Source organism: Siniperca chuatsi, linkage group LG7 (assembly GCF_020085105.1).
Source record: "Siniperca chuatsi isolate FFG_IHB_CAS linkage group LG7, ASM2008510v1, whole genome shotgun sequence".
Classification (NCBI taxonomy): domain Eukaryota; kingdom Metazoa; phylum Chordata; class Actinopteri; order Centrarchiformes; family Sinipercidae; genus Siniperca; species Siniperca chuatsi.
Window position 1 is genome coordinate 21,170,480 of NC_058048.1, and position 16,189 is coordinate 21,186,668.

At 40.7% G+C, this 16,189-nt stretch overlaps 1 protein-coding gene across 5 annotated transcripts in view; it reads left to right on the top strand.

Annotated features, from left to right (window-relative positions):
• The window catches only part of igsf9ba (immunoglobulin superfamily, member 9Ba), a 72,774-nt gene extending 57,130 nt beyond the window's left edge, over positions 1–15,644 (top strand). For 2 of the 5 annotated variants that reach the window (XM_044202143.1, XM_044202142.1), the window contains exons 14-21: positions 1,771–1,997; positions 2,806–2,890; positions 3,020–3,181; positions 3,644–3,689; positions 4,591–4,677; positions 5,407–7,023; positions 10,762–10,892; positions 10,989–15,644. In XM_044202143.1, coding sequence (XP_044058078.1) covers positions 1,771–1,997; positions 2,806–2,890; positions 3,020–3,181; positions 3,644–3,689; positions 4,591–4,677; positions 5,407–7,023; positions 10,762–10,892; positions 10,989–11,197 — 2,564 coding nt within the window. In that variant the 3' untranslated portion in view covers positions 11,198–15,644. Of the gene's footprint in view, positions 1–1,770; positions 1,998–2,805; positions 2,891–3,019; positions 3,182–3,643; positions 3,690–4,590; positions 4,678–5,406; positions 7,024–8,703; positions 8,747–9,533; positions 9,540–10,761; positions 10,893–10,988 lie in introns of those variants that run through there. The other 3 variants (XM_044202146.1, XM_044202145.1, XM_044202144.1) reach the window with 3 other exon arrangements.
• Positions 15,645–16,189: the final 545 nt, after the last annotated feature.

The window sequence follows — 16,189 nt, forward strand, 5'->3', positions numbered from 1 at the left end:
CAGTGTACTGTAAACTTAGATTCTGCTACACGTTGCCAACAAACAATGTGTTGGAAAGCTTACCTTCATTCAACAAAGGTTAAATGAGGCTTGCAAAGTTCTGACCTAGTTCACATACTCAGATAGCAACCAATAGATGAATGGCAGTGGACAATGAGGCGTTTGGTTTATACTGTATGTTTCCTGTACATAGGGTGCCTTATTCTGTCATATAATATTATTTTCTTTTTTCTTGAAGTATAATAACAGATCATGTTAGGTTCGTCAGAATAGAAGATAGATTTTGTTTAAAGTGGTACATCACAAGACCCAGGTTTAGGTCCAAATTATGCCATGTCATTAATGTAACACTATTTAATATCTCCTGTTCTTTTGTCTCTGAAAACCAAGACACTGTATTGTTGTTGTGTTATTGTGATTTGCTGTGTTACCATACCACTGATAAGATGGTTTAAGTGTCTGTCACTCATGATATGACATTCAAGAGTTTTGATTTAGTCATGTCAGACATAAAATTTTCTTTTTGGGTAAAATTGTACAATAGACGAGTATATTTCTGTGCACATGCCTTTGAGTAGTGTATCAATTTTAATGGAAGTGTGAAGTATAAGTGTTTTTATTTGTGTGTAATTAGGAAACTGTGTCAGGTCTCAAAGCTTTTTTTCTAAAAGAAAATAGTCGAAAGTCATCACACATTAAGCAATTTTAGTCTTTGTTTAGCCGGTGGAATTGTAGAGGGAGACATTTCAAAGAAAGCTCTCTTAGTATTCAGTCTGAAGTTAGGTGGAGTACTTGTGAGATTGTACATTCAGGTAGCTAAACTCCTCTTTTTACTCAAGGCATGCGACATATTTCAAGCTGAGTGACTCAATGTGCAATTTATAAGATACAAAAGAGCTACCAAAACATATTTGTTACCCTCAGCCATCTAGTTTTTAGTCATGCTAGCGGTCAGTTGGTCCACCGCTTAGGTCCAGAGTGAAATATCTCAACAATTGTAGGATGGGTTACTATGAAATGTTGTACAAACAATCATGGTCCTCAGATGAACCCTACTCACTTTGGTGATCCCCTGACTTTTCCTCTAGCGCCACTGGCAGGTCAAAATGTTCACTTATCCTGTGAAATATCTCAACATGTACTGGATGGATTGGCACAACATTTGGTACAAACATTTTTAATGTCCAGACGATGTATTTTAATGACTTTGGTGATCCTCTGACTTTTAGTGTCACCATGACCTTGACATTTGTGGTTGTGAAATGTCTCGACAACTATTGGATGGATTGCCATGAAATTTTGTACAGACATTCATGTTCCCCTCAGGATGAATTATAATAACTTTGGTGATCCCTTAACTTTTCATCTAGTGCCAACTTCTGGTCAAAATATTAAATATTTTATGACCAAATACCTGCAAAAATAATGAATTCTCATCATCCTAAACTGTACTTTGTGATTAGTGCTACTTAACAAATAGCATGCTAAGACTCTGAACTAAGATGGTGATCAGGGTAAAGATTACACCTGCTTAACATCAGTATGTTAGCGTTTTCATTGTGAGCATGATAGCATCATGTGGTTAGCAAGGTGAAGTTAGCATTTAGCTCAAAGCACTGTTGTGTAGCCTCACAGAGCTGCTAGCATGGCTGTAGACTCTTGGAGTATTTCACTGCAAAGGATCATTCTGGATTTTTTTCTTTTATCTGGGTCATGTCTGAATTAGTTTCCTCTATGTTAACTTTTATGTGCAACATTTCTGGTCCACAGGCTCTCCTCTGGGTACCCCAGAACCACTGGTGCTTCTTACTCCACCACGGTGCCTCACAGCCAATCGCACGCAGCACGGTGTCCTCCTCACATGGCTCCCTCCAGCCAACCACTCCTCTCCCGTTGACCGATATATCATGGAGTTCCGCCTCGGGGAGAGGTGGGAGGTTCTGGATGACCTGATCCCATCTACTGAGACTGAGCTCATAGCCAGAGACCTTGTTCAGGTCAGTTACAGACACATTTTGAAACAGAAACATGGCTGTGTAAGGTGTGGTGTAGGGGATAAGTTGGACAAATAATTGACTGAAAAGTTAATTAACTGAATCAATTTTGTTAACAATCTCCCCACTTTATGCTGCCAAGTATAATCTAGAAATAACATTATTTTCAATAAAGTAATTATTCCATTTCTTTACAGTCCCCATTTTTATCATAAGCAATGTGTTTTAGAGGACTCCAGTTGGATCAAAATTACAAAAAGCTAGTTTGTAGTACTTAAAGGGTAATTCTGGTATTTTTAAACCGGGGCTATATTTTTACATATTTTGGGGTCTAAATGATTAATAGGTACAAAACGTTTTGGAAGTGGTCCAGTAGATCGCCTCAGCCAGCAGCCGCGAATCAGGCTGCAATGGCTGCAACATAATCCAAAATCAAAAGTACGTTCACTAAAAGTGCTTGTTTTTGCCACTGACAGGCTCAGATTGTTATTCTAAGTGTCTGACAACATTATGGAAAGGATCCCTACAGGGATAGACCTTTTTGTTCCTATTAGTCATTTAGAAAAATAGGCCCCAGCTTTAAAAATTCCCAGATTTACCCTTTAAATGACTAAACTTAGAATATGCAAACAAAACAGCTGCAAATCATAATTCTCTTATTAGGACGCAAACAATAATAAATAGAAGAATTATCATATATATTATTATCATATATAGACCAATTTTCAAAACACAGTCACAAAATGCCTTTTGAACATAATAAAAATTAGTCAATGAAACGGAGAGTGCGTTTGGTGTGTTTCTCTGACAGGAGTCCTGGTATGAGTTTCGGGTGATGGCTGTTATGGATGACCTGATCAGTGAGAGCAGCAACGTAGTGGGAGTGTCTAGCACAGGTCAGTTTTTTTTTTTTACAAAGAAGCATTACAAACTACACACAGAAATGCTTTGCTCTTGTGAGGAATACATTTGCGACGTTTTGTGTTTGTAACCTCTCCATTTTACCCCCTTGTCTGCCCCATCAGATCCCTTCCCCCCTGCGGAGTTGCCTGATGAGGGGCTGGCACGACCTGTGGTGGCGGGTGTTGTGGCGACTATCTGTTTTCTGGCAGCGGCAGTACTGTTCAGCACTCTAGCAGCTTGCTTTGTCAATAAGCAACACCGTCGAAAACTCAAGCGTAAACCAGGTCGGTCTCCCTCTCTAATTAATTTACATGTAATAAATATAGTACATGTCTGACCATGGATGGATTACTGAATGGGCCTACTGGGCACATGGGGGCCCCTGGGGCCAGAGCCTCTGTTTGAAGTGAATGTTAATATTTCTTGTTAGAAAGTCAATCAAATGACTACAAAAAGATACAAAACAACTACAAAGAGATACAAAATGACCATAAAGGGATGCAAAACAACAGCAAAGAGACGCAAAACAACCACAAAGAGACAAAACGATTACAAACACAGACTTGTGAAAGCCCCCCCTGAAAAAAGATGCAGCATTTGTAGTTGTTTTGTGTCATTTCAGTCTGGGTGTCTTGCACCTATGTAGGATTGGTGGCCCGTTGTCTCATAATCCGTCCATGTGTCTGACTTCTACTTGTGGTGTTCAACAGTGGAAATGCTCAATTTAAATGTTTTTGTCCTCTCAGATCCTCCCTTGTCGGTGACACACTTCAGGAAAAGCATTGAGTCACCGTAAGTAAAGTCAACACCAGAGCCCCTGCAGTCTGCCAGAGGTGGTTACTACTGTGCATCTTCTAATGCACCTTTTAAACAGTTTCTCTTCCCATGCATGCTATGACAAGGCATACGTTTAAACAATACATAACAGTAAAACCTACAAACAGTTTATTTTGAAGCAGCTGGCAAGTGGAAATACACAATCTTTTTAGAGCCTTGTTAGTGAAGCTGATTATTACACACAGCTTTCTTCTGTGCATTTAGACAAGAGGTGATATGGCAAGAGATGGTATATTTGTTAAAACGTATAAAATGTATTAGCATACAGTAGAAGAAGAAGCCCAGGTGGATAATAAAAAAAAACATTGATTATATTATGTTCGGGCTATTTGAAGGGTGTGGAAGAACACGTACAGTAGCAGCCTCTAGCAGATCATGGGCAGATTAAGGAAAGTTCAAAGCAACCAAGTCAGCATTTTAAGCACATTACCAAGAGTGCCCAAGCTGCAGTATGTGTATTGATTTTTGATCCATCTGTATTCTTTAACCTCAAACGCTATCTGCTTTCTGCATGATTCTAAGTGTTAAATAATGCTATTTTTTTTTTTGTTTAGCTGCACATTTAATGTACAGTATCACTACATGTGTGTATTTGTCTGTCTGTCTGTATATCTTGTGTACATGTATGACTGCATTTCAATTTCAAAAGAAGCTCATTTGTGACAATAATCTGTGTAAATCCCATTCTAGAATAAATGTTTGTTTGCCTGAGACTTTAGGTAAATCGTCAGTATCAGATACTTTTGTTTATTTTTATGAAATGGTCCAGGCAGATCAGGGAGTTCACACTTAGTCCTTCCTGCAAGTGGCATAGTCAAAGATGAACCAGGCCCATGTCGTTTGTCTACCATCGCAGGCCTCCTCTCACCCCCTTGCCAGGGGTAGAGCCCTGCTGGGACGAGCCTGCCAGGAGCAGTTTCTTGCCCCCACCCGCCAGCCCCCTGTGAGTGCCTGCCTGCACCAAAATACAGTGTGCTGCACTGCACTGGCTTGGCTGCATGGTTAATGCATTGCATAGAAATGATCAACTGACAGTGACTATTTGTTGTAGTGAAGCCTACCGCTGGCCTTTTTGCATGCACAGACTTTCACGCACCATACAGGGATTAAACTGCATTAGCTCAGCTGCATGTACAGTTTAGTACTGTGTATACGCACTCTTTATAATGTATGTCTACCTGATGCATTCAGTGACCCAGTAAGTGTCGACTCTGCTGCTCCTGGTGTGGGCAAATGAGGCCTGGTTAGATGTCATCTGCTTTCCTCACATCACCATTTGGTGCAGCACATGGAAATTGGTCTCACGTCTGCTCAAGAAGATGTAGATTCAATAGATCTGTGATATGGTTGTCATGGTTGCGTCGTTGTTTCTCCTCTCATCCCGTCATTCTGGCTTGGTTCATTAGCTGCCGTCCTATCAGGATGCTGCCGCCGCCATAAACTGGTCATTATCATATTGCAGTTCATTATGGCTGCCTTGATAGAGTGCTTTGGCTTTGTATTGTGTCATCTGTTTAGCTCAAGAATGAAACTGCATTCATGCCTATTAATTTACAGCATCACATTACAGAGATTTTTCTTTTGTTTTAAAATACTTTACACACTTTCCCTTTGGGTTTCATCTGGTATATGTTAAATTAAGCCAGTGCCTTTTGTCTGCATTTTTTATCAGGTTATCGTCTGGGAAGATAAGTCCAGAGAGCTCCCCTCCATCTCGACCCCGCTCTCTTTCTTCAGAGGGTTCCCATGGCCCAGGCCTGTACGTCAGGAAGCTGCCTAGCCCTCAGAGAGAAAGAGACAAAGAGCTCTCCTTCTATAAGAAAACCAAGCGTGCCATAGCCAGCAAGAAATACAGTGTGTCCAAGTATGAGGCAGAGGTCACCACGCCTATTGAGCTGATAAGCCGCGGCCCTGATGGCCGCTTCGTCATGGAGAGCCCACCGCCCCGCCGCATCCAGGGCTTCCCCTTCGCAGAGGAGTCTGACATGTACCCTGAGTTCCGGCAGTCTGATGAGGAGAATGATTTTGACCCCGGGCCTCTGCCGCCCATCATGCCCACGCTGCGGCCCCAGCTCTCCCCAACGTCCTCCAGCCTGGAGTCAACGCAGCCCCCCACCTACAGCCCCCGCCTACACAGGCCCATGGAAGGTATGAGCTTTGCAGAGGGCAGTGCACTTCACGCCTCAGGGCAGGCCCCGGCCTCCCGCTACAGGGGCTTTCCCCAGGGCCCATTCTATGGGTATCTAGGCAGCCGCACTGAATCAGGGATTCCACCACCATTCTACATGCCTGACATCAGCCCGCGTAGCTCCGCTCTGTCCTCCCCCCCAGGCACTGCCGAGGGGCCCTTTGGTTACCCCTCCATCCCCGAGGAGAGTGGAGAGATGGAGCACCATCAGTACACTGCCTCTGGCCATTCTCTGTCTCACACACACAGCCCTCCTCCTCGCTCACCTGAAAGCTGGCAGCCTCATGAGTTACCCTTCCTGGGTCTAGAGGGTCCACGATTCATATACCCACCTCACCATCCCTTACATCATCCCCAGGACCTCCCTGACCCACCCCCATACCCTCCTCACTCTCTCCCCCCCAGCCGCCTGCACCTCCCACCCCGTAAGGATCCAACAAGCCCTGGACTCCTGCAGCTGGAGGTCCCTGTGGCTCCCCCAGGCAGAGACAGGCCCCTGGGACCTCCGGTTAGGCGTTTAGCTATGCAACAGGCCCAGAGTCTTGGCCAGCTCAGACACACGGCCCACGGTGTGGGTGTACCAGTGTTGCCTTACCCTGACCCGGCAGCCCGTGCAGGGAGCCCAAGCACAGCCCCCAGTAGTAGCCCTCAGTCCTGGCTCAGCCCGAGGGCAGGGCGCCGGGCAGACCCCAGCCTACCCCCGCTAGTACTCCAGCCCTCCCGCCTCTCTCCACTCTCCCAAAGTCCTCTTAGCACCCAGCCGGGTTCCCCAGATATTCTAGTGCGGCCCCCTCCACGCCCCAGCATCCTCCGCACCTCTCGGTCTCTGGAGATGCCTGAGCTCACCCTGCAGCCCTCGGTCAGTTTCTCCCGGAGGTCCTCCCTGACCGCCTCTCCCACTCAGAGCCAGGGCGGCAAGCAACCCAGCCCCAGTTACCACGCCCATATGTCCTATGCCTCCACTGCAGCCAGTTACCCCTCCCAGTCCCCCTCTCCCCCTCTGGAGGGCAGGGATGTTTTCGGGCAGAGGCCATCCCAGAGAAGGACAGAGGAGGAGATGCTACCCTCAGAGCCCTCTCAGCTCCAGATATCAGCCTCAGGGTAGGTGATCCATTCCAGTAGAGAATAGTCACATATTTATTTAAAGGGGAGACTTGACTCCTCGTCTGCTCTCTATTCCAAATTTCCTCAGTATTTATCCACAGTTTTACTTTGATGTCTCCATTTAGGCATAATTAAGATGCATATTGTACATTAATATGCAGAAGGCATGTAATTGCATTTAGCACACATTGTATCAGATCATAAAAATGACAGTTACCTAAAACTAGATGGCATTTGAAAGCTCAATTTGATTTTAAGATATTGTATTATTGTCTTTATCATTTGATAACACACATTAAATCTCAAAATACTGATCATAATGCAAATTGAAGTCAACTTTAAAAATAATGACTACAGGAACATTTAGTTGAAACACTAAGCTACAGGATACAGAAACCCTCAAGTTTACTGTTTTTAAAACTGCCATTTTTTTCTGTCCCCCATTTTGAAAATTTAAACTTTTAATTGAAGTATTTTTCACAGCTGGATATAAATTAAATTTGATCAGATCAATTATTGAAAGTATGAATGTAAAAACTATGTGTGAATCACTAGCAAAAGTTATTTTCATGCTCAGCTTTTAACAATTAACTGTATATTTGATGAACATTTACATACTTTTTATTACACTATATTACATACAAAGAAAAAGGTACCACTTTCTGATAATTCATCCTTTATAAAGCATTTATAAGCTGTAACTAATGCTTTATTAATGGTTAATAAATTGTTATCTAATTATTTATTATTTACTCTTTATTAATCCATTAATAAGAGCAACTATTGGGATGCCAGGATGTGAAATATCATTAAAGTCATCAATAAAGGGTAACAAACCATCAGGTCTGCAGTTATAAATGTTAACAAGTCATTAATAGCGGGAGAGTTTCTCACTTTCTAATAAGCCAACAGCAAAAGTTAGTAAGTCATCTGTACTGTATTTATAAATGTTAATAAGTAATTAATAGAGGGTTCTTACAATAATTCGAGTCTACAGTTGTAAATAATAATAAGTTGTTAATAAATCCATCCTGGTCCAAATGCTCTGCAGCCCTTTTCCAGAAGATCAGAGGTCAAACTGTTTGATGAATTCAAGAGCTAAAAAGACAAATCAGTTATCCTTTTGGAGGAAGATAAAAGCCAGCCACAAACGGGCAATCCAAAAGTAGTTATTTTGGCTTATAAAAGTGTCATAAAAATTAGTAAGTTATTTATTAACCATTAATAAATAATGGTGTGTTATTAGAAATTGGTACCTACTGTATAAGGATAAAAACTCTGAGCTTAAGGCAGCTTTTCATGAAAGAATACTACAATCAAATCTTACTCAAAGTTTTCCCCCATTTTTTCCCATGACATCCAACACTCTCATAGATCAGTGCCCCTGTATACAGATTGTCAGACATAACACAGGAAGTTTTATGCTTTTACACCTACAGAAAAACATAGCTGAGACTCATATACTTCAATGCCCCATAGTATTTCTTTGCTGCACACATTCCTGCGCCCCCTTACACCCACCTCACAACCCTAGAAGCTACAGTCATACAGTAGCTACAGCCATGAAGCAGAGACTTGCTCCTGCACTATCACTGGCCTTTAAGGGAAGGTAGCTTATAGGGCTGCTGCTTTATAGAGGGTAAGGGTCTTACGTGATTTGTTTTTGATTGATCTCAGCTATCTGGGCAGCGTTGTGACCCGGTCCCCTACGCCGCAATAGGTAAGGGTCGGACCCATGTCTGAGAGGGGAGGGGTCAGCAGGGGGAGGGCTCTAATCACTCTCTCCTTTAAAGGGGAATCGCTTTGGGTTGTGCCTCTGTGCTGGATTCAAGTGAAGTACAACTAATGGTAATAATGACTGCAGGACACATTTGTCAATACACTTCCAAGGCACAGTAAGCCTGCTGTGGCGTAGGCTGCAGTAATTAGGCTTGTGAGCAAGCAGGAGGAGTGGTTTTGGACTGTGGAGAAGCATTTTTGTCTTTTGATTGTTTGAATAACAGACATGTTTCCCTGCACCAAAAAAAGCCTTGAATCAATAGAGGACATGAATGATAGACTGGAGTATTCCCCTTTAAAGTTTTGTTCCATGTGCAAAATGCCATGCATGCATTCTCTAAACTTCTCTCTATGACCAAACAAATAACAATTCTCAAACTAAATTCTTTGTCACATTTGTTGTCCTAAGTGCTTTCGTTTTTTTGTCATGTGACTGTTTTTAATGGCCATTTCCTCTTCCTGTCATGTGACTTGTTCTTTAACGGCCATTTCCTCTTCCTGCCATCCCCTCCCGTCAGCATGGTGAAGCCTCTGTACGCAGTGTTCATGTTTATGAAAGTGTGCTGTACAGTGTTCATGTCTATGGAAATGTATTATATATAACACACTGTGGCCTCTGCACACTGTTTATGTGATAATGGAAATGTTCTCTATCTGTCTAGGACTGTTGCAATTCTCAGATTTGTCTCCCCCTCTCTGCTAATGGCTCTCACTCTCTCTCTCCACAGTGACAAGTGATGGACAGCATCTCTAAAGCTTTGTGTTCCTATACCTTTTGAAACAATACATGTTTGGCACAACAACCTGACATAATGAAACATTAAGTCAGGTTTTGAAGCTGTTTGTATTCAGTTCTTTGAAAGGCAAAGACATTGAGCCAACACTGAGCCTCATGAACCTGAACTTAAATTCTGAGTTTGTGAGATTATTTGGACTTAATTTAATTTTATTGCATCTTTCTATGAGAGATGGACAACAAAACCAGAGTATTCGGTATGAGGTAAAACTGCTTCTAAGACAGACTGCATAGTATGACAGAGAAGATACTTTAACTTGATGTGATTATTTTTTCACTGATTGAACATTGATTATTTTTCATTAAACGTAGCATGTATCACTCATGAAATGAAAATAGTTCTTCAGGGTTCAAAAAGAGGTGTTTTAAAACACACCTGCACACATACTTTACTTTCACGTTAGCACACTTTGCTCAAACGCTCAGAGAAACGCTCATGCATCTGCTGTATACTAAACATAGTGGTATTGGAAGAATCTAGAATAAGACTTCATTGTTACAGGAACAGTAATTTTACAGTTCCAGAAATTATTTTCATTTTATGAGTTTTATACAGTAAAGAGACCAATATTGCCCGCATTTCTGAAGCAGTCACTATTTAAAGACCCAAACCTGAGTGGGCACAGTAATTGCAATTATTGTCTCATCTTGCAATGTGTTTGTTTCCATTTATTTTTAGCACTGTTGCAAAGACCACAAAATGTCTCTGATTTTGAATTATAATTATGGGGCCTACAATTAGCGAACCTTACCCTTTAAGAATAAATATGTCGCTTGTATTAGCATAATTCCTATGAATGCTGAACTGGGTCTTTAATGTAATGACTGTTTGAGAAGAAACTTAATAGCCAATAAATTCACCAAATCCACTGCCACCTTATGTCAACTATTCTTTCTTTCTTTCTTTTTCTTATTCTTTCCCTCTTTCTTCCTTTGTGTCTAACTTTTATCATTCATCAATGCAGATAGAAAGTGGAAATTCATCATCTTAGTGAAAGGGCTCTCAGTAGAAGCACACGAGCTCATCAATCATGTGATAGAACCTACTGGAAATAGCAATGCAAAGTGTCATTCTGTCATTTTACAACTGAGACAGGACCGAACACAACTGTTGGATTAATGCAGAACAATGTATGCTGTGGTGTCTCTCCTCTTCTCAGGGAACCTCTAGGTGCGTCTAGTGATCCTGCCGGGTCTGAGAGCTTACCAGCACTGCTACACCACTGTATTACTAAAGCCAAGGGAGTGGCTGCCAACAACAATAACAACACAACCTCCGGAAGGAGAACAGGTTCGTCCGATGATTAGAGAAAAGAGACAGAAGATTAATCTTAAAATATGTGGGTGGTGTGTTACTCCTGTGCTTTCTCTCTCGCCTCCCTTTCAGTTGTGTGTCCCTCTCAGACCCAGCAGCAATCTCAGACACCCCAAGAGGAAGAGGATCTCAGCTTCTACAGAAAGACGAAAAGGCAAAACAAGAAGAACCCCTATCTCTATTTGACCTCCTTCCTGCACCGCAGGCAGTGTGAGGAGGACCAGACAGGCATTCTGGCCAGTGCAGACTCCGAGGGCCCAAATTATGGGACTCTACGCTGACCCGTGTGCCCACCAAGCCATTGGACTCGACTAAACTGACCTCCCCTGAAAAAAAACCCACCTCAGCCCTCCCTGCTCCACCCCGATCCCTGTATCAAGCTAATACATTTCTCATAATCTCTAAAAGTTAGTCGGTGTTTGCGGAGCGGGGAGACATCCAGCTGAATAGTTGGAAATCTTATTGGAAGACAAAGACAATGGCTTTTCTGAGTTGTCACCACTACTTGTCTCTGAGGAATTTCACTTGAAAATGCTCTGAAAATATATAATGTATATAAATAGTAAAACAAGGGAATTAAGCTTCCTCCTACAGTAATAAAAATGTGTTGGTTGAGTATGTAACAACACGTTAAAGATTTTTCACTCACTCATTGAGGGGTCCATATCTTTAGGTTTTTCAGTGATACAGTGTACTGTGAAGCCTGGTGCGTCCTCGGACAGAGGCATGAGTCTACCTTTCCAACAATACAAATAGTGTCAGTATTCAAACACAGGGTTCTTACCACAAAATATACCTCAGAGTAAACGCAGAGTTGCTGTAATTCTTGTGGTATACTGTACGTACTTGACCTTTTTACATATGAAACGTATGGATAAAAAGGTTTATATCACACACCGCACTCATTCAAATGGATAATATGGCCTAACTATATCTAATTTAGAAGCTTGTTATTATCAGCTGGCATATTGTGTTTATTTTGATTTATGATCCAATGCCAACCATTAGAAGACTGTCTTAATTTTAGTGCTTGATGGCTCTGTGTTTACACTTATCATTATAGCACTGTATTAAGATGAAGATCATAGCCTTCATGAGAACTCTAAGAATAATTTGGGACTTATACGCTCAACAGAGGTTGGACTTGTAGGGTGTAGAAGAACAGGGTGATGAATTGTGAAGTGTACTGTAGTATGTATTTCATTATTAAGTAATCATTTGTGAAACGTGGCACGTCTCGAGGTGCCTTTTTTGCCTTTTCTCTCTTGTTTTTTCTAACATAAACTGCCTTTTCCTTCGCCTTCTCATATTTGTCTCTTCGGGCGAGTGAGGGACTCCAATATTATGTGTGTTTTTACTTTCTCTGCCAAGGACACATTAGAGAAAATGCTACAGAGGATGCATAACTTTTGTTTTGTTTTGTTTTTTTACATTTATATTTTAAATGGGTACCTGCTTCAACTGTGTATATCCAAGTAATAGGACAGAACCAGAATACCCATACAAAAAAAAAACTGGTTTAGATTTGAAAAAAAAGGCAAATAAATCAATAAATATAACTTTGGTGGAAATGGACGGAACAAACCAGTAGAGTAAGGATGTTAATGTTTAACAGCAGCTGTTAAAGGAGAATGTGATTTCTTCTTAAATCTGTTAACAAGCAATGGGAAATATTCAAACAATGGCCACCCTGACTGTTTATCTTTAACAACTGTATATTACTTGCTCGCTACTTCTCTGTATGTTTGTTAATTTGTCGACACTAACCGATAATGAATGTATGTTTTGCTGTACAGGAAATGAATGTCCCGATGTCACAGTACATTGAATGACCCATTATGTTGTTTATAGTGCAGCTGCGATTGGTGAGATGAGCAGTTGGCGCATTAAGTCCAATTTGTTTTACTTCTCTGTTATTCCTGTATGCGGTAATAACTAACATGCCCCATACAGGTTCTGAGCCAAGCTCCCTTTGCTCTAACAGCTACAAATACAACTGGTTTCCTTTTATTGCTAATGCTAGCTCAATCGCTCAAAGACACATCAGATATATTTCCATCTGCTACAAACAAATCAGAGGTTTTCCGCCAAATATCCACATGAATGAATCGACTCAATGTCTGCTTACTGAAATCTCAAACTCTTTTGACAAGTGAGAAAGGGATGATTGCCTGGAAGTGAGCGTCAAAATGCATATTCTACTTTAACAAATTGGTTTCATGTAAGATACGAGGAAAAAAAATCTATATTTGTTATGTACTGTACATGGTATGTATTGTATTTGTAAAGATAAATCAAACCATGTTTTACAGGAAGACGTTCTTGTACGAGGATGTATGAAAAGACGGGAGGATCCCAAGGAAAAAGAAATTAGATTATATTTAAAAGTATTTGCTTACAGTACGGCTTTAAGTGGATAATGTTTTTAACACATTTTAAGGTGCCTCATTTGTCATACTTTAGCAGACGTTATTTTATCTGAGAAGAAAAGAAACCTTAACGTTAGTACCGTACAATGTATTATTGCCATAGGCCGCTGGCTGCACAAGTAGTATTTTCTCTGATGTATAGTACGTGAATGCCCATTGGAAAAAGCTTTAGAAGCAGAAGTGTGTTGCCCTCTATAATATTCCTGGAACAAAGTAATACTGTATTTTGCCCATTCATGAGCACACATGTAGATTCACTCCAGATCTTTCGCCTTCAGGTGTCCAAAGCAAATAAACTGAAGGAAACGTTTTTCTAAGAGTCACAGACATGCTATAGTCATGTACAATACGTGCTGTGGAGGAAATTGTGTTTACATTAGTTTGATAAAGAAAAGTGTGTTAGGGCATAGTTGCTTTGAACATTACGACTTGGTGCTATGTTTAACTTTGTGGTGCTGTAGAATAGAGGTCTAAAGATTTTTTCGTTTTCTGTTTCCACAAGCAACTCTTTCGGCCCTGTGTGTTTGAGCAACTAAACTAGCTCCGGTAGACACTATAGGTCCTTATCATAACAGTATCATGGTGTGATGACAGTGATAGACAATACTGGAAAATAGTAGTATAACCTCAAATAATAGAGACTTGTGACATTCAAATGAACTCAAGATGACCTGTTTTCTATAGTGTGTTTGCATTGTCTGTCTGTGCTTCCAAGGTACCCTCTCTAAAGTATATTTGTGATGATATTGAGAATATTAACCCAGCCTAAAAAGGAGAAACATAACCTGATTTAGATTAGTACACGCCACAGGACACATGGGAGGGAATCTGAGAGCATCGTCAGGTCATGAGGGGATCTTTTCTGCACACTTCCTGTAGGTCTATACCATGTTTGGTTAACAGCACTGTTTTTCAAGCACACTACTGCAGAGGTGTAAGCGTCTCACGTCATCTCACCACTGTTTTGACGGTAGAATTCCTACTAGTACTGTACAGTATAGCCATGAGTATTCATCAGACCACATTTGTATTTACTGCTAAATCTCCTGGTAGAAAGGTATTGGGTAAGCTCATACATCCTCTCCATGGGTTTTACGAATGGATGTCGTCTTCCGGGCTCTTTTTTGCATATTCAACAGAAACATGTACAGCGTTTAAGAGGGCTGCTTTGGACGTACTGTTAGCTCAATATATTTGTTTTTTTTTCCAATTTTTCTGCTTACAGCTTTTAGTGCATCACTAGGTGCTGGTAGGATGATTCTTAGAAACCGATTTGATTTTTTATTGTATTAATCTTGCATGTAGAGACAATACAAAAAAAACGCCTATTTAGCAATCATTCATGGACATCCGAGCTGGTTGTTATTGGACGGAAAATAGAAATATGTAGTATTTTCTATATTCTCTGTTTTTTCATGTGTACCAGCACTGAGAAACTAGAATGTATTATTATCGTAGGCTACAATAAGCACTACATCGTTGACTGTTTTAGCTAATGCTCATACTCAAGCAAACCAAGTAGTGCTTAAAAAGGAAGAAAATTTACATTTCATTTCATTTTCATCCACTGAACTCTGTGCTGTACATCACATGTTTACATTCTGTATTATATGTTGTTTATTCCGTTTGTTTTTGTACATAATTTGTCTCCATAATGTTCTTTAATTCAACAATGTTCATATGTAAATATTTCAAAGCAAAAACATTTTTTACTTTTCTCTGTTTTCAAATGATAACCTGATGTTTCTCTTTGTTTTTTGGTCAGTTTTTAGACTTGTCATTCTGTTCTGTCACTACATCAGGTATTACGCTTCACTTAACTTTTTGTGAGCAATTAACTCATACTGTATGGTGCTGTACCAAAGCCTTATGTATAATATTTGTATTACTTTTCTCTCGTTTGCCACTGCTGTCCAGTGAATTCTGTATCGTCTTGAGATCATGTCTTACTCACTCTTCATGTTCAACTGCAATGGATCTTGTTTCTTTATTGAGTAAACAGAAACCTGAGCAAACTATGGTGTAAAAAACACTCTGGCCTGTTACCAACTGGCCTGGATATATAGTGACAGTCACCATCAAAAGCCCTTTATGGGTAAACGCACAGACTCACTCCTGGTGGCTCATCATGACGTAGACATGGGCCTAGCACATGATCTATGCTCTATCTATGGCATGTCTGTGAGAATATGAAAGCAGTGTTGTAATCATGTCACCATATCATTTCAAATGCTTAGTCCCATACGAAATTTTCCTCTCAAATTTTTGTATTTTGATATAATAAAAACAATCAAAAGAGGTTTTATTTTTCCTGTGTTTTTGTCTCTTGGAGCTCCTCGGATCCTATCTGTGAGGAAGAAGGTGTAGTTCATGTGCTGGACACAGGGTGTAAGTGTTGGGCAGTGTTGGGGAAGATAGTGAGCAGCTTAATCAGGTCAGGGGGGTTTTTGTTTGTTTTTTTTAATTCTAGGACACACAGGCAGCAGCCCAGGAGTTAAAGTGCCAGATTTCAAATGATTTTTTTCCTTTAAAAAAAAAAAAAAATCATTATCCTTTGAATTTAGTCTAGTGTGACACATGCAACTTAATTTGGAACAAACATTATTTAAGGAAGATCAAAGGCTGTGTTTAAATGTATGCTTGTACGTTGTTCAATGATCAATATTTTGACACCAGCTCTGCCGTCTCCACCCAAACGTGAAGGAATGAATTGTGTGGCGGCTGAGCCAGAACAAGCAAAACAAATAACTTGAAAGAGGATGAGGTCTGTCAGATTGACCTTTGTGCTCTTGTTCAAATTCCCTCTGGCAGGCCAGGAATCAAACATATGAGCAGCCGTCTGCA